This window comes from Egretta garzetta, unplaced genomic scaffold (assembly GCF_000687185.1).
Source record: "Egretta garzetta isolate BGI_Z169 unplaced genomic scaffold, ASM68718v1 scaffold148, whole genome shotgun sequence".
Taxonomy (NCBI): domain Eukaryota; kingdom Metazoa; phylum Chordata; class Aves; order Pelecaniformes; family Ardeidae; genus Egretta; species Egretta garzetta.
Genome location: NW_009260669.1, coordinates 1,243,898 through 1,265,162, shown reverse-complemented (window position 1 = coordinate 1,265,162; position 21,265 = coordinate 1,243,898). Strand labels below are relative to the sequence as shown.

Below are 21,265 nucleotides of genomic sequence, written 5' to 3'. Positions count from 1 at the left end.
TGCTGTTTTTCTGAAGTTATCCTTGCAGCTTTTTGCACTACATTTCTTATGGATGACAAAAATATAATGCAGTTACTATTTTATTGGCTATGCAGATGACTTTTGCAGACATATCACTTCCTTACCTACAAAGCCATGTCTGTCTTATCCTTTGTTATAGCTTAATTTCTAGAGTGTCTTTGTATTTACATAAAAAGAGATTCCACTATGGAGGACAAGATTCCAGTATCTGATCAGAAAAACTACCCACTATCTCAGTACAAATAGCAACAATAAAAAAAATGTTGTGATCGGCAGTATCAGTAGAAGAAAGTCCAAGAATTTGCTTAAATATGTTGACTTTGGAAGAGTAAGACCTCTCCAGATTTGGGTCCAAGAAAAGATTGTTAGAAACTTTTATGTGCAGAAGTGACTGAAGCCAAACTGGAAAGAAACCAAAAGGCAACTGAAAGGCAAAAACTGAAAGAAATGTTTGTAAACAGTGCATTCTGCATTCCCACTTTAGGAGGGAGGAGGGGAAAGGCAAATGTAATTGGAAAGGCAGGAAAGGTCAAGGATATTTTTGTGAAGATGAAGTTAGAGTCACTTGGATATGCTTGTATTTGAGAACTAGCCAGGAGAGAACAGAAGGCTGAACAAGGGCAGAAGGATGAAGGTTAGCAGGTTGGAAACATTTGGAGTCAACAGACTAGAGAGAGCAGTTGGATGAGAAATCTGTTTGGTGATGGAAATGATAATGAAGAGGATGTTTGAAAAAAAGAAGAGTGGGGAGGTTGGATAGGATCTTGTAATATTTTTAACTGAAGCCAACAAGATCTCACACATAAAAACTTGTATGGTGAGAGGGGAATTAAATGAAGATCAAAGAGCTTTGAGTTGGGGGATGTAGGAATATTGAACAGCCAAAGTATGGATGAAGTGTAGGAAATCTGTGTGTCTTTTGGATATTATCTAGCAGTGTTAAAATGCCTTCTCAGGTCAGAATAAAATATCCCAGAAGGTCTGCGATAACTGAGAGAAATGTAGACTTTGTGGTGGGCTAGAGACAATAGTATCATGTCAGCAATTTGTTATTCGGTTCTAATGAGAAATTAAGGGAAAAAAGAAATTTCAGTGGGTTTTTTGTTGGTTCAGGTTTTTTTGGTTTCTTTTTTTTTTTTTTTCCTCTTATTGGAACAACGGTTACCCCCACCCAGGCAGTCAACTATGTTTTTAAAATCCTTTAAAATCTTTTACCTACACTTAAGGGATTTCCTTTCAAAATGATTTTAGGAGAAAAAGGTCTGCACATTTCATTTAAAATATTGAAAGAAGGTACTTTTTCTTTTCTGATTTGTGTTTGTCTGTATTGCCCCCAAAAATCCACTGAGTTCAGTACACATTGTACTCTATCCTTGAAAGCAGTTAAAAATAAGAGAAAAAAAGAAAACAAAAGCAAAGCAAGGGCAAGCTGTAGGTACACTATCACAGTTTAGATTATTCATAAAAACAAAAATAATCTTGCTTTTAAACAGCTCTGTTGTTCTAGGCAAGAAGCAGACTCCTTGTGCTTGAATTTTCCTCAAACCATCAGTGTGAGATACTTAACTATTTCAGGGGCATATTGTAAGCAGAGAAAAGAAGATGTTTTAGAGTCTTCCTTTTTATTCATCAGAAAGCAGCACAACTGGAGACACAAATGCTGTCTCAGTCACATTTATCTCACTTCTAAAATAAAGATCTTAAATGACAAGGGAACTCTTAGATTAGTGTGAACAACCAAGCTGGTATTTAATGTAATGGCCACATCAATTTATTTTCTTTGTTTCTTTGTTCTTGTCAGCACAGTTGTGGGTTTAAATAGTAATTTGGGCTGTTTCTCTGACTTTCCCAGTAAAAATAAATCTGATGTCATTGCATGCTCCTTGGCAGGCCATGTGTCATTATAAACCACACAGAGATTTTTTTCTCATCCAGATTTTCTTTGCAGGGCCTTTGCTTATGACAGAGTTACAAAACGATGCCATTGGTTATCCTTCAACAGCTTGACAAATGGTGTGAGAAAGAAGCAAGACCATGCGTTTGATCTGTATGAAAAGAAGGGTAACTGATTTATTTACTGATTTTGTTTTTCCAGCTATGGAGGGTGAAAAAAGCTGAGGTCAGTCAGTGACTTTTTGGCTATAGGAGCATTCTGGGCATGGGATGGTTTTATGTATTCTGAAAGCTGTGTCCTACAGTTTTATTTACAAATATCCTGGTTTTGCTATCATGCAAGGTGTCTACATACTTGCTTTTGCTCAATTTTCCGACCTACATGTTTTCTTACCATCCTATATACTAGTCTGAATTGCTCCTTCAGTTTACTACTTAAAAGCTCAGTTGCATGAGTTACTGTTATTGACTTAATACTACTTTTATTTACCTCATTAATGAGTAGGGGACTTAGGTCCTCAGACATGGACTTTTGGTCAATCAGACACTTCATAAACATTTTCAGTAGCTTTCTTTGGGAAGTCAGTGATCAGTATTTTGAAAAAAAAAAAAAAAGCAACAAGAATGTATGTGGACAATTAAACAGTATTTTGAATAATTAAGTATTTAAAGGCTATCAAAAATATATTATTTTTATGTGAAAACTGATGATGAGCTCTAATTTTAAATACATTAACTGAACCCCTAATTTTCTTCTCTTTTTTTTTTTCAATAGACTATGTCAGGAATTGTATCATCGGAAAAGGAGCAGACTACAAAGGAACGATATCTGTTACCAAAAGTGGTATCCAGTGTCAAGCCTGGAATTCAATGATCCCCCATGAGCACAGGTAAGAGTTCAGGAGCAGAGACAATGGCAGTAGTGCTCAGACAGCTTCCATAAAGCACAACTTGACTTATTAGCAGACAAAGAATTTATGAGAAAACTGACTTTAGGCAACAAAATCTCTTAGGTGTATTCTTGCCTTTCCCCAGGAGATGCCATTCTCCAGCTCCCAGAAAATCCTTACCTTCTTGAGTATTCTCCAAAGAGGTCTCTCCTAATGCCAGCCTGTGTGTCTGGATCCCTTCCTTTCCTCTGTCAGTTTTTTCTAGCTGTTTATATCCTTTTGATCTCTTAGCTACTGGCAGAAACAAAACATCTGTGTGACTTCAGCCTGGGGTCTGGAAGTTTTTCACTGTTTTCTTATGGACTCCCAGGAAATGGGTAATTAAAAAAACCCCATTGTTAAGAAGTGAAGGATATTACAGATATTAGCCCCCCAATTTGATCAGTATATAATTATTGTTACTGTACTAATTCTCTGTTAGTGCCTACTAATTCTCTATTATGTGTAGAATATGTTGAACTCTATAAAGCACTTAGACCAGGCAACAAATGCAGGGAAAGGACTGAACAGATTATTGAAATCCTTTCCTTCAGATCATACAAGCAATAACTAAAGACTGATGCAGCAGGTATAGGACAACTTTTGAGTTTAAGACCTGATATATTGAGGAACTGAGGAATATCTACACTTTGAGAATAGACTTATTTCGACTATATTGACTAAGGAAAAAAAGAAGAAAGCCAAAAACTGAAGCCAGTAAGAGTCATGGTAAAAACAGATTCAACCACAACAAGCATTTCTGGAAACCAGCAAAAGGACTATGAAGTACCGGTCCACTCTTTGACTCTTTTAACCTTTTTCTATTGGCTTTAGCCATTTAGATAATAAACCCTTAAGAGCCAAAGCCAAAATGTCCTCTCACCCATACAGCTTCCTATCCACATTGCTGCCTTTTGCTCTGGACTCCCAGCATCAGCACTTTGTTTAGGAGGAGCCAGTCTGGAGATTGCTAGTAAGGAACTGGGCTGTGTCAGTCCTGTCCTGACCAAATCTATCCAGTGTGCAAGATGATATCTTGGAACAACATTAAAAAGCAAAGGATACTTGGGTTCACTCCTCTTATGATGTGTTACAAAGCTGAGCCTCAGGCTTGGACTTGACTGGATTTGGCTGCTTATAATATAGATGGTAACATGTCTGATTTTCAGTGTGGAACCAGACCTGCTTTTAATAGTGAACATATGATAAATACCATCAGCTCCCACAGCAATGACCTCTTGAGACTAAACACCTTGAAATATACAATCTTTATCTTCTTTTAGAAATGAAAGAATTCTCAATAATTGCAGCCTAAGCAAGAATGAGCATTTATTCCATATAATATACATATGACTTTAGATAATTAAAGAAATAAAAGTGTCTGGACAGTATATATCATCACTAAATTTCATTTCAATATACAGCATACACAGCTTTATCTAATACATTTGGACAGCCACTCTTCTATGATGTATTTTATGAGAATGACTTTTCTCCTGCCTTGTGCAATAAGTTTAATTTTTAAAAGGTCACTGGATAAATGAGGTGGCTGCATGCTAATTTTGTTTTTCAACATCAGAAAATATGATTTCATCATCAGAGACATGAGGGAAATGGGAAGAAGTGGACAGTAGTGGCGTGTTTGGAACTTATTAGTATGAAAAGCTTAGATTTTTAGGTCAGTTTTCTCAACATCTGATTATCACTAAGTGCCATTGGAAAATAAATCCCTTTTTCATATTCAAGGCAGAAATGTACTTTAGTGATTTTTCATTATCTTTCTAGAAGGAATTGAAATACTTCAGACTTTAAACTTGTGCTTGGATTTAACAAATTACATTTTTATTTATTTGTATTCCAGTAGAACCTGGAGACTCCCAGCTGAAATCAGGGTTCCATTATTTTTGTCTCCATTCTAGCACAGACTACAAGACAATCTTTTTTATTTTTGCTCTTAAGAGGTTTTTATCTAAATGGATAAAGCCAATGCAAAAAGGGTTCAAAGATAAATGGTCAAAGACTAGACAAGTACTTCACAAGTTTTTTGCTAGTTTCCGTGACTTTTGCTGGGGTTGAATCTGTTTTTACCATTACTCTTACTGGCTTCAGTTTTTGGCTTTCTTCTTTTTTTCCTTACCTAATATAGCTGAACTAAATCAGCACACAGTTTTAGGAGTGGCCTGCCTTCCACTTCTGGGTGGGTCTTTACTGCATCTCATCTTTTCCTCCCTCAAGAGTCCTGCTTCAGTACCTGTTGAAGCCATTTGTATATCTGACCCATTGTGAGTCTCTAATGCTATTTGTTTAGATTTTTTTTTTTTCTGACAGTGTCTGATGTAATTTGAAATGCCTTTTCCCTATATTTTCTAATGTCCATAATTTCTGAGCAGAAAGATTTTCCAGCAGGAAAATTAAATAAAATTTTCTAATATGCACTGACATACTGCATTAACGCATACATAGGTTGTAATGTCCCATCAGAAAAGTTTGCCCAGGTCTGTCTTTAGCTAAAAAAATTTGAGAGATTTATATTACAAGACAACAGAGGAAAAACAAAACCAACAATTTTATAGGTGGCAGTAATAACATCAAAATTATTCTCTTCAAGCACCAAAAATAAGCAAAGCACTTTTAGATAATGCTTCCACATTGCCTTGACTAGAACCACAATATAATTAACAGAGGTATTTTCCACTTCAGTAGGTTCAAAGATTGCATTAATGGGAATAAACATGATTAAAATGTCACATGTCATAATTTTCTTTTTGTTTCTCTCTCTCTCTCTCTTTTAAATGTTTAATTTATTCATTTGTAACATAGAATTTAACAAGGACAGCAAGAATCATACATTTCTCTTCTGCTTTTATATATAAATTAAATCAGTGTCGGTGTATAAAGACTGTCCCAAGTGCTTAGTTTAGTTTCCTAAGCTGCAAGTGTCTCCAGTCTTCTAAAATAAGTTAGATTAAATTTTATTACTTTTTTTTCCACTCTAGAATATAGATAACATTTGGTGATTAAAAAACCCCACAACAAAGCAAACCAAAACAAAAACCCAACCAAAAAACCACAAACAAACAAACACCCAAAATAAAGATTGGGCATTTTCAGAATGAAGGGGCACTTTACTTGTGATATTCTAGTAAAATTTAAATATACTGAAGAAAAAAAAACTGGAAAAAATCTTAGAGAGCTCAAAAACTAAAACAATTTATTAAGTTGGATTACAAGTTTTGTGGGATCCCCTATGTGTTCTGCCCAACTTTTCAATTAACAAAAAATAAAAAACAATCTTCATGGAACTGAGCATAACTCTAAACGTAATGTGTTTTTAAACTACAGAAATTTAGCTGCTGTTTAAGCACCATCACAATGAAACTGGTAGTGAAGTGCAACTGGGTTTGTCTGCAACGGGCAGCCTGAGTGTGGTCATGAGCTCTTGCAGTGGCATTGAACAGAGCCAGCTCTGGTGCTGGGCTCCTTACTATGGGGTTACTGATTGTGTGTGGAAAAATAACCAGTATTACTTTAATGTATAAATATATATATATACCTACATATATCTCTGTATGTCAGTGTGTATGTGGGGGTTTCTCTAGAGGTAAGCACATAATTTTACAGACAGCTAAGAACACAAAACCTTGACCCTGGAGAGTTTATATTTGATGGACTAAGCATAAGCAGCAAAATCTTATACTGAAAATGTGTGTTAAGCAAAAAATATAGTATTGGCTCACATTTTTATTAAATCACTAAAGAAAAACAAAGTGCTTAGCATTGGCCTGAGAACCCCTAATCTAAGGGAAAAATCTTAAGGGGTATTGTTATTTAATAGCCCCTTACAGCAAAAGCAGAAAATATAATGAAAGGGAGAGCATAGTTTAAGTCAGCTAGGTCACTGTTAAATGACCTAATTTGTACAATAGCAATGATGAGTGGGCCTATAAGTAGCAGACCCTAAGGTGACAACAGTGGGGCTTGTGGCAGAACATGAAGCAAGACAGCTAAAGTGGCATCTGGGGAAATTTCTGGAGATGAAATGCAAAGCAGCCTGTGGTTTTGGGCAGTGAAAACCTCTCAGCATGGTGTGTCACAGCGTTCGGTCACGCTCACACGGTCCTGACGCTCAGTTCTAGCTGCTGTCTGACTGGGGATGGGAAGAGGTTTCTCTTCTTGTGGACTTTATGTAGTAGGTGAACACTAAGCCCAGCTGGGCCTGCTATATGTGCATAACATGCATAAGAAAGGCAGGTCTGACATGGCTATGGACCTAACAAATTTTTCGCCTGTGCACCTAATACATTTTTCACCTTTGTCCAAGGGTCTTCCACAAGTTATGAGCTTGTGAAGTAGAGCTCAGCGAGGGCTGGCAGGGAGTGTGCTGCTGCCTCTGGCTCTGCAGCAGATAGTTGGCTCCAGATGCCCAAGGGATGGGAGTAAAACTCGCTAGAGCAAGCTATGGGCTAGACAAATTGTCCCAGATTTAGGCCATTGGTTGAGTAATCCTGACTGAAGATGTGAATTTGTGTATGGATAGATATTTGGGTGTGTGCATTTGTGTAGGCAGGGTGGAGGGCGAAGGAAGCAGAAATGTGATTGTTTCTAACTGTTTGTAAAAAATAGTATGATTAACACCAAAGTTTGCATGCTCTTATACTGTAATGATTGTCATTTTAAAACTAGCTTTTTGCCTTCGAGCTATCGGGGTAAGGACCTGCGGGAAAACTACTGTCGAAACCCCCGAGGGGAAGAAGGAGGGCCATGGTGTTTCACCACCAGCCCGGAGATGCGCCATGAAGTCTGCGACATCCCACTCTGTTCACAAGGTAACCCAGCACGGCTCACGCAGAGCGTTGCCTTTTCTCTGCTGGCAGCAGGTACATAGAACAGGTACAATGAAACCATAGTTTCAGTGACATTTGGTCATGGACTTTGGAGAAAGAATAGGTGATTTCTCAGCAAGAATAACTCATGTAGCAAGAAAAGCAGTTGTTAGAGAAAGAGGAGATCTTGTTATGATCCAGTACTTTGGAAAACTTGAACAAGCTTTCAGGCTCAGCAGCTTTTTTTCAGGTCATGGAGGAGCCGGAACAATGAAGTTCTGCACAAATGTGACCCTTTTTACTTGTTTAGTCCACAGTGAATCCATTAACAATTTCAGTATTAGTATGTGATAAAAAAATCTAGTGCCATTCCATGGTAAAATCAACTTTTCTTCTTCTTTTTGATGAAAATATAGATATTGAATTACAGGATGAAAGAACAGTATAAGCATGCATTTTGTTTTTCAAATAAATACCGTAAATACACAAAACTTTTTATAAATCCAGTCCCATTCAACTTTCAAGTCACAGAATTTGAAAGACACTTCATGTGTACCATTACATTTCTTGACTTGTAAGTTCTGTTAACCTCCAAACTAAGCTTTTATATCTGGCTAATCAGCCAATTCAGTTCCAGTCAATCAACTCATTTAAATTCTCAAGATAGGATGCCTTTAATTTTTCTGCTAATGTGTCATCTACAATAGCTATGCAGTGGTGGGGGAAGAAAAGGGAGAGAAGGAAGGAGGAAGAGAGGGAGGAAGAGAATGATTTACGAGGAGCTTGAAAATCTATTAAAAGCTAACATTTAAAGATCAGTTTAAGTGAGCTTCAAATGGGATAAGACCTAGAGCTCACTGCAGGGTGAAGACTTTAGTAGTGGATGTTTTGACTGAAGAGTGAGGTCTGTAATTGCATAAATTAGTATTTACTAAGTGATCCTTCCTTACAATTACTCTAATTAGGGGGCACTTGACAAATGTGTCTATAGTTAATTACGGTGAATTTATTTTTTATTTTAAGACTTCTCGTTCTAAATTATGAAGCATATTTTGTTTAACAGTGATTTCAAATCCCTTTGGTAGCTTTTGCCCACTCTCCCTCCACCCCCTACTTTCCCAAACCAGGGCAGTATCATAGTTTAAGCTGCCAAAAAGAATCAGTATCGAAAAGAAACAGCCTCATATGTAACAGAAAGTGCTGGGAATTTAAAGAGACAGACTGTACTGCATTGAAATTGTGATTCAGCCATTATTCTGTACTTAAACTTGTGCTGTAATTATACTATGACTTAGAGTGATTTAGAATAATGAATGCTACTTAATTAGAAAATTCACCTCTAAAAAATGCTCCTTCCTTAGATATGTGTCTCTCTCTGTCACTAACCATAAGTAAAGTTAAAAATCTGCCAGAAACATGAATGTCTCTAGCAGCTTACGCCTACCTGCCTCTGAAACCGTAAGTGTCCTATGAAGTGATACCAAATGTAAGCATCTGATGCAATTCTGTTCCAAAAGACATTTCCCATACTAACCTAACTAAAATATATCACTCTCTGATACCTCTTTAGGTTGGTTTCAATTTATAAAAGCAGACAGATGATTTAATTATTTTAATTTTTTTTTGTGCTATAAGTCATTGACATAATAAATGACCAGTACCTTTTTTTTTTTTTTTTTTCCTAGTTGAATGCATGACCTGTAATGGAGAGAGTTACAGAGGGCCAATGGATCACACTGAGTCAGGCAAAGAGTGTCAGCGCTGGGATCTTCAGAGACCACACAAGCACAAATTTCGTCCAGAGAGGTAACCTCTCCTCCCCTCCAGGCAAAACCATGTGGCTATAACTTGAAAATTACATGTTCTGCAAGGAGATGGGCAAAAGCAGCATTAGCTGAACTGAAATTTATGGAGTTTACCAGTTTTAGTTGCTTGGGTTTCTGGCCCATGGTGTGTGCAGGCTGGCTACTGTTATGATGGAGATGCAGGATGGGGACTAGAGGCTGTTTTGTGAAGTTGTGGCTACATCCCATGGCTGTGTAGTGCAGTGATGTACATGTGCTGCATTAATTGATTAAAATTTCCTTCATAGTTTAATTGAAAGTAAAAAAGTAAACTCTGAATGTTTCTGCATATGTTGTTATGCAGCTTCAGTCAGCTTAATATACCTTAATCACAAAGTAAATAATGATTAAAAGTCATAGATTTTTGTTAGAGTTCTTAACACAATTAGTGGATATCAACTTGCAACATTATCAAGTCAGAATGTTCTCCTTTTTTGAAATACTGAACAGCTTTAAAGCTGTAGATGGTCTGTTGTAATCAGGTATATGTATCTAATTTTTTTTTACCAAAATGTTTGCCCACTCCAGCCTGGGAAAGGAGTTCACCATTCTGTTTAGCACGTCATGCACATGAATTTACATTTTAGACTTTTTTCTTTTTTCTTTTAATGTAGGCATAGATACATAATGCCAAAAGATGAGTCAGAAACAGCAAAACAAATTGCATCCCCATTAGGGTTTGTCCTAGAGGATAAAATTAATTTGACTGCAAGGGGTCATCTATAATACACCCTTTTGGAAGGATTTTGTGTGGGGGTTTAGGCCACACAGGAGGGTCTTTGTGTTTCTCTTAAACCAGACTAAAGTTTCATTTTAGTTTTACTCTGGATTTTGGATTAACTCCATTTATAAAGTGGACTGAATAAACTTAAACTGCCAGAGGAAGGCTGCAAGAATCAACAAACTGAGAATGATTGAGGCCTTCCACTGAAAGTATCTTTATATATGCTGAAGTGTTCCACTAAATAAAGCATCATTTTTATACTCAGAAATATGGGTGCTGATAGATTTTAGAAAGCATGATTATTCAGCAAAACATTAAGGATTTGCAGTTTTGGAGTTAATGTGATATAACCTCTTTTTCCTCTTGGCTCAGATGATCTGCTTCATGAATAATAGCAGGCTCTCCCACAGTTCTGCTACAATAAAGATTTTGTATTAGCAGACTGGGACTGAAGATAATCTGTTTCTGAGTTTTGCCATGCACTTGCTGTGCATTCTAGAATAAGTCACAGAAAGTATTTTCTTCCTCGGCAGTGAAACTTTTATAGAACTTCTGGGTACAAACAATAATAATTTTACTGTCATGAGGAAATTTCTTTTTTCCGTTAATTCTGGATTGTTTGCAAAATGACTTTTCAGACTAACTGCAATCTCACAAGTGATCACCTTCCTCCTTGAAAGATTTTCTTCAGATAATGTCCTCTTGAGAGTTTTCAGACAGTAATAAAAATGCTTTTTTACCAAAAAGCGACCCATCCAGATTGAACTGATCTGTACGTTCTTTCAGAAGAGTAACTGAGGTCCAGTACATTTCTAATACACTGATGTTAACTACCTTCATGGAATAGTCACTAAAGCTAGTGCCAATTATACGTCGATTATACTAGCTTTTAAATATGTTGTGGTCTTTGGTTTGGTTTTTTGCTGTTGTTGTTTATTTAAGTTGAAAATAAGAGAGGAGGTCTGGAACAAATCATCCATTAAAATATAGCAATCTCTAGAGAGGCTTATACTGTATCACCCAGGAGTAATGTGAATAACCTGGAAACCAGGAAGGACTAGCTGGACAGATTTAAACTTATTTTCATTTATGGATTCATCAGCTGCAATGATGAAGAAAGAGAGGTGAAACTACTGATCTTTTCAAACACTTCAGTCTACCTGCCGTTGGACAATGCTTTCAGCTCAGGGTAGATACATCTCATGTCTCCTTTTTGTCACCTCAATGAATTTCTTACATGCAGATGTCTGTTATTGAAGAGAATTTGTAATACCTGTTTACTTAGATGTGATTGAGGCTAGCAGTAGGAATCCCCCCAAACAGCTCCTGCATGACCCATTTTTGGCTATTAGCAGATGCAAAATTGTATTCTGAAGCTCCAGTTCTCTTGTGTACTCCTCATGGGCAGGATTATGCCTCAGTATGGAAGAAAGACCATTGAGGATAATGACAGATAGGTATAGAGCAGCACAGAGAAGCAGCAGTTTTCTCCAATTCTGCTCATATTTGCTGCTCAAAATCAAATATGCTGCAAAACTAGGTATTTATTGCATAGAGAAAAGTAGGGATGAAGTGTAGTCTGAGCTGAATAACTGCAGGTATTCTGTTATTAAAATACTCTGGTTTATAACCCTTGTATGAAAAATGTATACAAAATCAAGTTTACAGTCCTGCATGTCTTTTAAAAGAAAGAAGGGGAAAAGAAATATTGGTGACGTTTTAGACACTAAGTTTCAGTTTAGTTCCAGCAGAGCTAGAGATCAGCATCTGTCTCTTTAAAGAGAATAAATGTTATCTCTTTGTCTAACACTCTTTTTTCCCACCTAGAAACTGAGAAAAATTCTTGATTTTGACACCAGATGTGTATCTTAATGCTTCATTTCCGTTTCAGCAGTGAAGTACAGCTACTGCAGTTTCAAGGGGAAAAAAAGGAAAGATGTAGGCTTCTGAAAGCTCTTGGAAGCCTCGGGCTCTTCACTGGGTCTAAGCAAGAGGTCTGTGCCCAAGTGCACTTGGGAAGAAGGAGTGTGCAGAGCAAGGGCATGAGCTCTCAGTGAATCCTCCACAGTTTCACTGTTGAATTGTGTGGAGCAGTTTGGAGCCCTGTTGTTTAACTTATCCCTAATACTTGTGTCTTAAAGGTTAGTTGGCCTTTTCCATAGGAACTGAGGAACTGTTGCTTGCTGGATATGAAGGAAAGCAGAAGCATGCCTGAAGAACCAGTGTCTGGGAAGGCTGTTGTTGTTCTAGAAAAGGGCACATATATATAGTAGGTGGAAAGAAACAGTTTGTGGACACTATTCCATCCCAGAAAGGCACTCAAACCTTGATCCTGGAAGAACTGTTACATCTCTACTTAAGTTCTAGTTAGTGAATAACATATTTTTGACATACTGTGGGAGCATATCATATAATATTAGGAAGGACAGAGCATCCATTGCTATGAAAGACATTTTCCTTCTAGAGAGTGGATTCTTTACATCCCCCGTTGTTTTGAATGTTTTTGGAGAGCTATGACTGCAGATACCTTGCCATTCCTGAACTCACCTTTGTTCCTAGGTAGTGCCATGGACTCTCCATTGCTACATGACATGGTGCATTTGCTGCCAACATCAGAGCTCATCACTGCACCTACTGGGTGGCCAAAGTAATTTCATTTCTGCCATATTATTAGCCCATTAACCTTTTTCTTGTGAAATCCTTGGACACAGTTTGTTCCTTTACAGTTTGTCTCCTACCTAGCAGAAAACAGGGTATTGCTGCTAGATCTGAAGCTACCACATTCTTGACTCTCCTTGAATTCTCATTTTTGTGAGGTTTCTCCTTGATGGTTTTGGTGGGTTTTTTTTAATTTGTGGTTTTGGGTTTGTTTTTTTTTTTTTTTTAAATTCTACTTAAATCCCGTCCCTGCCCCTTGTATGATGATGAAGGAATCAAGGAATGGGAGATCAAGTTACAAATACATGAGTCAATATTAGGATAATTTTTTGACAGAAAAGGAACCTAGCAAAAATGCAGTCTTGTAAATCTTATTTTCCTCTGATTGTGCGAAACACATCTGCTTGCAGTTGTAAATGGGTTCAGGTTCCCAGGTAGTTAACTTTATTGTTCTCTTACATACTTTTCATGTTTCCCTCAGGGGAAAATCTAGTTTTTGTTTCTTTTACAAACATGTTTCAATAAAACTGGAAAACCAAGGCAATTTGTATTTACCAGAGAAAAAACCCTACGCATTTATCTCCTTCTCTTTAAGTTTATAGGTGTTAATACAGCACATTTATAAAAAAAAAAAAACCAACCTCCTTATCTTGAATATCTGCCTGATAGTTCAATGATGGCAGTAGGAACGTGGAAACAATTAAATGGCACAATGGTTTAAAATCTTAATGAGATAAAGCAAGACGGAAGTTAATTCCTTATTTTTCATTTTACCCCAATGTTTGAAATGAGGGCATGACCTAGAACGAGCTCTATTACAAAAGTGGAGCTATCATTAGTAACACAGCTTTTGAAAATAGTTTCCAATTTGAACCCAGGGCTGTTGCACTGAAGAACCTGTTTTCTTAATGAGTCCGGCATGTCAGGCAGTGTTTATATAATCCACACTTAATTGGGCTGTTTTAAAAAACTGAGTGGCTTTAGAGTCTGGTCATCAGTTGACAGACAGAAGAGCAAGAGTTTAGCAATTAGCAGTTATCCCATCCGGATTCCTGTGCATTAGCACAGCAGGGAATCCCCTCAGTGGAGGTCTGATTCTGCTGCGTATTTGGAAAGAGATTTTATGTTACTAACTTTCTAATAGTGTTAAAAGAGCATCTGCATTCATCTCTCAGGATCAGATCCAAGGTTAATGGTAACCGGTTCTTGTTTGCCTCTGCTGAAGATTGTCTTGTAAGTACCTTGTACAAGCCTGTGCAGTGTTGCCAGGAAGACTTCCCTGACACGTTTCTCGTTGTGGTTTGCAGATATCCTGACAAGGGCTTTGATGATAATTACTGCCGCAATCCTGATGGCAAGCTGAGACCATGGTGCTACACTCTTGACCCTAACACCCCCTGGGAGTTCTGTGCAATTAAAACGTGTGGTGAGTTTAAGAAAAATTTATTACTTCCTTTTCCTTTCCAAAATCTGGACACAGATAGTTCAAGCAATATAGGACCAGAGCTAGTTCATTCATTGCACTTCAATGACTTTTAAAACATAACTTTCAAAGAGGATCTCCTATAAAGACATTATATTTAATCTAGACAGGAAATAAAAGAGTTCTGTGTTACTTAGCGTTGGAATATGTATATAACTTATGTACAGGAAATTGCATTAAAATGTAGGAAAATCAAGAACTAGAAAAGTGACCCAACATCAACATGAAGATCTTATAGACAGTATTAGTTTGGCCATGCTGGGCATCTGCATTACAGTTTGGGAATAGGCACGTGTAATCTTCCCTGCTCAGTGCTCTCACTCTCAACAACTGTTCATTGCTTTGCTTTCCTCTTGCACCTTGTGCAGTTCTAGGCCTCCATTCCTGCACACTATTCAGCCTTGTGCTGAAGACAGAATTATTATTTTCCTCATGAGTTTCTCTGTGATATTCAGCACTCCAGTATCAAAGTACTCCACAGGCAATTAATTTCTTTTCATCTGTCAATTACAAGATGGTGGCTTTTGTTATCCTCACTTTACGGATAGGGAATTGAATCAAAGTGACATTAGGGCACATCAATATTGGATGCCCACTTTGCGATGCTTTAGTTCAGAATGTTTAGAGCATTCTGTGGCATGTTCTATCTTCAAAGCCCAGATCTTCCTAACTTTGGTGGTAGCTCTGACAGCTCTGTTCTATTGATAATGTCTTAAATGAGTAGTACAGGGACAATGAGGAAGGTAAAACTATTGGACCTCCCTTGAAATCTTGGGTAAAGTAATTTTTCTAGACTTTCATGGTAATGCTGGGGCTAAGGCAGATGGCAGAATTGAGTTTTGCTGGGACATACTTTAATCAGGAAACCAAGTTTTACATCCCTGAAATTCCTTGCCTCATTCACAGTTTGTTGGATCTACAGTTGATAGTCTTCTTTCTTATCTCCCATACTTCTCATTGCCAGATTTGGGGTCCAATTTTTTGCCCTTAGTGAACTGGCAACATGTGAAGTAATTGATATATAAGCATGATTATTAAAGGCGGTCATGTAATACCTAGGAAGTTTTTCTTTATCGTCTTTATTCAAAATACTTTGTTTATAACTTCTTGGGAATAAAAGCAGTTCCTGAAAAGAAGGCATGCCTTTGACTGAATACATACTGTAGAAGCCTGTCAGCTTCATGCACCCCAGCCCTGTGGCAGAGCCCCTAGGAATACAGGCAGAAAAGGGAAAATAGCATTTTTGGATTTTCCATGAAGTAGAGGCAAATGGAAGCTTCTAAAACTGCTCAGTGAAACTCAGTGCCATGTTAGCTCATGAGAAAGTTGGTTCCTCTTAGATCTGCAGTTTTGGAAACTACAATTTCCTTTGTTGTCCTGCTTCAATTTTGACCAAAATTAAGTGTAAAAAAAGAGAATTCCTCGAAACCAGACACTCTGCTCTTCATGTGGCTCTAAAGTGTCACTGAGAGGCTTATGGCATTGTAAAATTCATTTGGCTCTCTCAGGAGGAGGATAGAAGAAGAGAATAATTTATAGTAAAAAGAACAATAAAACTCACCTGGAACTGGATTTACATGAGAATCCAAAAAAGGGGAAAAAAAAAAAAAAGAAAAATAATGATAAACATAAAAGGAGTGATTTTTAATTACTGTTTAATTTTCAAGGTTCTCTGTGTTTTGTTGTTATTATTGTTATATAAACCAATATAAACAATTACTGGGGTATCTAAAATCCAGATAAAATAGAGACAGTAGTGGATCTTACAAAAAGTCTGTTTTCTTAACATAGACCTGTATTTTTCCTATAATGTTAGCATATATATAAATATTGGGGGGTGGGAGAAAAGAGCAAATGGCTCTGGCATGAACCTTTATGTATGAGCAGTTGCTACCTAAATGGGGAAGCATGGGATTCTCCATCTTTACTTGGAAGTCTTACCAAACCAAATTATATCATGTTTTCTGCTTCTTCCACCAACAGTTCAGAATTTTCTCTCCTCGCCTGTTCTTGGCGTAGGCCAGTGTAATGTCTTGGAGTGTCAGTCACTTCCTATCAATTAGTCAATTGTTTGAAATCCAAAGGTTGAGTAAGAATACTCTAAACATACTTCCTGATGCTGAGTAATTGAACTTATTCTGCACTACCATATGTCACTGTAAATCCAGTATAAGGTAGTCAAAATTAGCAAAATTATTCCACTGTAAAAAAGTGAGGTTAATTTGGTACTTTGGGCACTGTCTGTAATCAGGTTCTCCAGAGACAGAAGCAGCTTAACAGGACTACTGATTGTTTTGTGTCTGGCACTCATTAAGTCACACCCATGTTGAATGTCTTGCCAGTTGAACTACAGTGCTATTTCATGTAATTGTATCTTCAGCTATTGATAATCTTTGATAATGGAGAAAGTTCAGTCTTTCCCCATTGGGAACACAGTTTTACTTAGCTCTATAACTGAATCATCTTTCCAATTTTTTAGTTAACTCATTAAGTTAGGGGGGTGTTGTTTTGGATTTTTGGTTTGTGGTTAGGGGGTTTTCGGGTTTTTGTTTGTTTTTTTTTTAAAAAAACTAAACTGTGCTTCCTACATTTCTCTACTTGTTAGATAAGACATGACTCATATGTAGCATACGTAGCATACTAGATCTGTTCTATTCCCTTGATAGAAGTGTTTTTATTACAAAAAAAGGAATATTCGTAAGTTACAGCTGACTGTTTCACAAATGCAACTTTTATAAACCTTTATCCTTTGGCATTTCCTGAGCTAATGTGTCAGTGTTCTGAGGATTCACATCTGGCTTTCTTGGTCACGTAGGCTTACAATCCATGCAATTTTCAGTATCTACAGTCTGTCCTAAGCTTTATAAAATAGTTGGGTGGGAGATCTCCTGCAAACTACTGCAATGTCACCTTTGTCTACCCAAATCGTAATTAGACTCCTTAATTAACTAGAAATTCTTTCATTTTCAGTTAGAAAGTATATTAAAATCAGTGGAAATTTCACATATGAAACTGTATTTTCACCACAGAAAACTGTAGATCTTTGGAAATTACCGAAGCAATCTATATGCAGAAGAATTCAAAAGCAGTGATCTTGAAAGTGCTTAATCCAGCAGGTATTTTCAAAGGATGTGTCACACAGGCAGATGGCATTGCCCTCTACAAGATGTGTGATGCTGCTCTCAGTGCTTTCCTTTATAACCCAGAGAGGGAATTTACTGCTGATATTACTGTTGTATCACCATCTCAGTGACCAGAATACCAACACAAAATACCAAAGGCCTGTTTGCAGTTCTCTGTCTTTCTTGAGGCACATAGAAAAACTGATTTCCCACCTCCTAGCAGGGAGCCATTCTGGGTTTCAGTGGCTGCTCTGTTTTCTGAAGCTGTGGCTGTATGCAATCTCGGTACACTAAAAAGAGAACATCACGAGTCTTTATAGCTTTGTGGTTTGGATTCTCACACAGGTTTTTAATTCCTATGCTGAGGACTGTTTATATATTTTACAAGAAATACTAATTAGAGAAAATGCTTTGCAAAGTCCTTGGACCATATACAAAAACGTAGGTGTCCTGTCTTTGGGGGAGTGACCACAAGGCAGCATGCTGCTTGTGGCTTTTGCTACATGTCATGAGTACTAGTATGCTCTATAGCCAAAATGCTGACAACAGCTCATATACAAAATTTTCAGCGAAAAAGTCAGTGGAAGGAAGCATTCAGAAAATAAATATGTTTTTAAGACTGAAGAGACAGGAGGGCATTGTAACTTTATTTCCAAGCACAGAAGGCAGCATAAAGCATTGTGGCTTACAGCCAAGGCTGTGAGAAAGAGATGACAGGAGCAATTAGGGATTAGAGATGGCTCAAGCTGCAAAAATTGGATCTGGATTAAGACTTCAGGGACCCCAGGATTGGTTTGAAGTTGCTCACATATGTGTCTGTGGTTTTGGCTCGAGACAATTTTTAGTTAGAAGAGAGGATAAAAGGACAACTATAACAGCAATAAAGAAGTGTAGGATGAAATGAAGAAATGGAAGCAGTGACAGCAGATATGAAAAAAGAAAATTACAGTTACTTTGGCATGAATGAGGACATGGACTACAGGGAAGACAGGAGTGGGAAGCTAATACTTCTTTTTAGAAAAAGAAAAAAGAATAGCTGCACTTCTGTGAATGAGCTATAGGGCTATGAGAGGTACTGAGGCACAGAAATTAAGCTACACCTGCCAGTCACTGTAGAGCTGCAGAGCCATATGGAATTATTATGGTAAGGACAGTGTTTGATTGCTGTCTACCTGATTTCCAACCAACCCAGCTGATTTTACCATGGATTTAGCCTTCACTGTCCATACTCATAGGCAATAGACAGCGGTGACTGAAGCCCGAAAAGCCCTGAGAGAATTCAATAAGGGTCTGGGTTTGATGGGAAAGTGCAAGTAATGAGACAGCAAAATTGAAAATCTAGGTATAAAATGACCAGTTGGAGTGTGCCAACAGCTTTTGGGAAGGCAAAGAATCACCAATATTAGGTTACTCATTCTTTAGAAGCAGAAATTTCAACTGCCCATTTGAATGTGAAGTTCCGATTAAAGAATTATTTGTTGAATGATAGTATGTAAACAAATAAAGGTGACACTCCATTTAAACTTAATATTTATGCAAGGTAAAGATGTTTATAGAAAGGATGCAGTGAAAAGAGACTGATGTTTAGTAGCTGATAGAGCGATACCTTCCACCTCGCTTCACAGCGAGGCATAGGCGAGGTCCAGCATTCACTGTGTATGCAATGGCTTAGTCTACATTTCCCCAAAAAGCATCCTTCTCAGATCCTTTTCATCATTTCTGCAATAGTTTTGAAAGTGCAGTTCAAGAGCTTGGAACCTGCAGAGTTCCAGGGGTTTTTTAAAATGGATTTAAACTAAAAATTGTTTGGATTTAATGCCTAGTTGTAGATACTGGAACAACCCGGAAAGATCTCTCTGTGTTCAAGGACAAATGAACTGTAGGGGTGCAGGTTTTAGGTGACATTGAGTTCTTCAGTACTGTGATTCTTGAACTTGGGTGTAATTTATTTCTTTCTCATACGGTTTTACTTAAAAAAACCTCCAAACACTAGAAATCAGTGGGTGGTTTTTTTTTTTTCCTTGTTTCATATACTGTAAGACGGTGGAAAGAAAAGAACTGCCACTATCATACTGCCTAGAACCGCAGATCGTATTGCTTGAGGTAGGGATGCCTGGAGGCAGTATAACTGAGCATGAGCAGCTTCTTCCTATAACGTCAGTCAGGTTTCTTACTGACATCTGCAGATTGCATGGATCATGTTTAATGCAGACTCTGATGTATTTAGAAAACTTTTTTTACTGGGTTAGGCATGTCTTATCTTTTAAAATCTACTTTTAAAAAACTTTAGTTACAAATCAGGGCACATTTTCCTTTTGTTGACTGACACACTAGGAAAGACATTGCAACAATATAAGCAAAAGTAGGAATTTTCCTGATGAAGTAATTTAGGATTCTGCTTCTTTCCTAAATATGTCTTCTTTCAAAAATACATAGCCAGTGTTACCATGAAAGAACATGAATACTGCAGCAAAATCCCTACCTTCTTTTAAATCAGTAGGAGTTTCACCGCTGACCTAAAATTTGTGAAGGATTTTCTTCTGGGTCATTGAGATTAAAGACAGAAATAGAGCTCTAAATGGCTACTTCAGCTGTAGAATGACTCAAGGCCCCTGCTGATTCCCTCATGCTGGCATTACTGTGAGAACCAGAATGGAGAATACTATCTGTGGCTTTACCCATGAAGCTCTGGATGATGTTTCATCTCTTAAGCATCTATGAATGTATGAGCTGGCCCTTATTAATAAAGTTTTGTATTTTGAATTATCAAAATAGGGAGGGTTTTATGGGAAAAAAAAAAGAAACCCTTGCATTATTGCACTTTGGTTCGGGACTTCAGAGTGAACAAGTGAAGGTGGAAATACTACTAACAGGAAATCCTCAAGTAGCTGCCTGAATGACATGGTTCATGTGAGTTGTCCAGAATACCAAAAAAATTATAAAAAAGTTCAAAAGTAGCAAAATGCTGCTAGACAGTTGCCAAATTCTTCTGTTCATAACAAAGTTTCATACAGGAATAGGAAGTGACATATAATTAATAAATCATCAGAATAGTAGTCTTTTAGAAGATGATATTTTGTGTGATATTCCTTTAATAGTACTTTTTATGTCCATTCAGAACTGTAAAAGCTGAACTGGAACAAAAAAAAAGGCTACTTCTAATACAAAATTAAAGTACCTGCCTGCATAGTGAAAGATTGCTTATTGAATTTAAATGCATCTTCTAACTTAATTCATAATGTCTCTCTCATTAAAACAAGCCCTTGGAGTTGAAGGTCTTAATTTATATTGTGGAGGAATTGCTAAGATAAGGATGGGAATTCAGCCTTATTGATATTTAGCTTGATCTTGTTTCTACCTTGTAAGAGAATTGGTGAGCATGGTCTCAGGACTCTTTCACCAGTGCTCTGCACATATGGTGTTTGTGCTCGGAGTTATTAAACTTCAGATAATTGGCTATGCGGGTGACAAGAGTAATTAGCCTCAAGACCAGTACTGAATGGAGAATATTATTTAAGTTGTAGGCTCGACAAACTGGGCAATCCTTAAAGTTTGGCAACTGCCTTACAGTCTGCAGAGCATCTCTGTAAAGCCTGGGGAGGCAGGCACTACTCCTCAAGCTTTTGCATGTCGCTGTGTGCATCCAGTCCACCTTTTGTTAACATGAACAGGGAGACCATTCCCAACATGCCTATTTGTGGAAGTCACTGGCTGGATGAAGGATTTTGAGCCTTTTTTGATATTTTTTGAGCTTTCTGTGAGACTCAA

The 21,265-nt window shown here is 37.4% G+C and overlaps 1 protein-coding gene across 1 annotated transcript in view; it reads left to right on the top strand.

Annotated features, from left to right (window-relative positions):
* The window catches only part of HGF (hepatocyte growth factor), a 94,605-nt gene that overhangs the window by 52,712 nt on the left and 20,628 nt on the right, over positions 1 to 21,265 (top strand). The window contains exons 5-9 of the mRNA XM_035901090.1: positions 1,970 to 2,082; positions 2,690 to 2,804; positions 7,527 to 7,669; positions 9,352 to 9,472; positions 14,200 to 14,318. Of these exons, the coding sequence (XP_035756983.1) occupies positions 1,970 to 2,082; positions 2,690 to 2,804; positions 7,527 to 7,669; positions 9,352 to 9,472; positions 14,200 to 14,318 (611 nt within the window). The remainder of the gene's footprint in view (positions 1 to 1,969; positions 2,083 to 2,689; positions 2,805 to 7,526; positions 7,670 to 9,351; positions 9,473 to 14,199; positions 14,319 to 21,265) is intronic.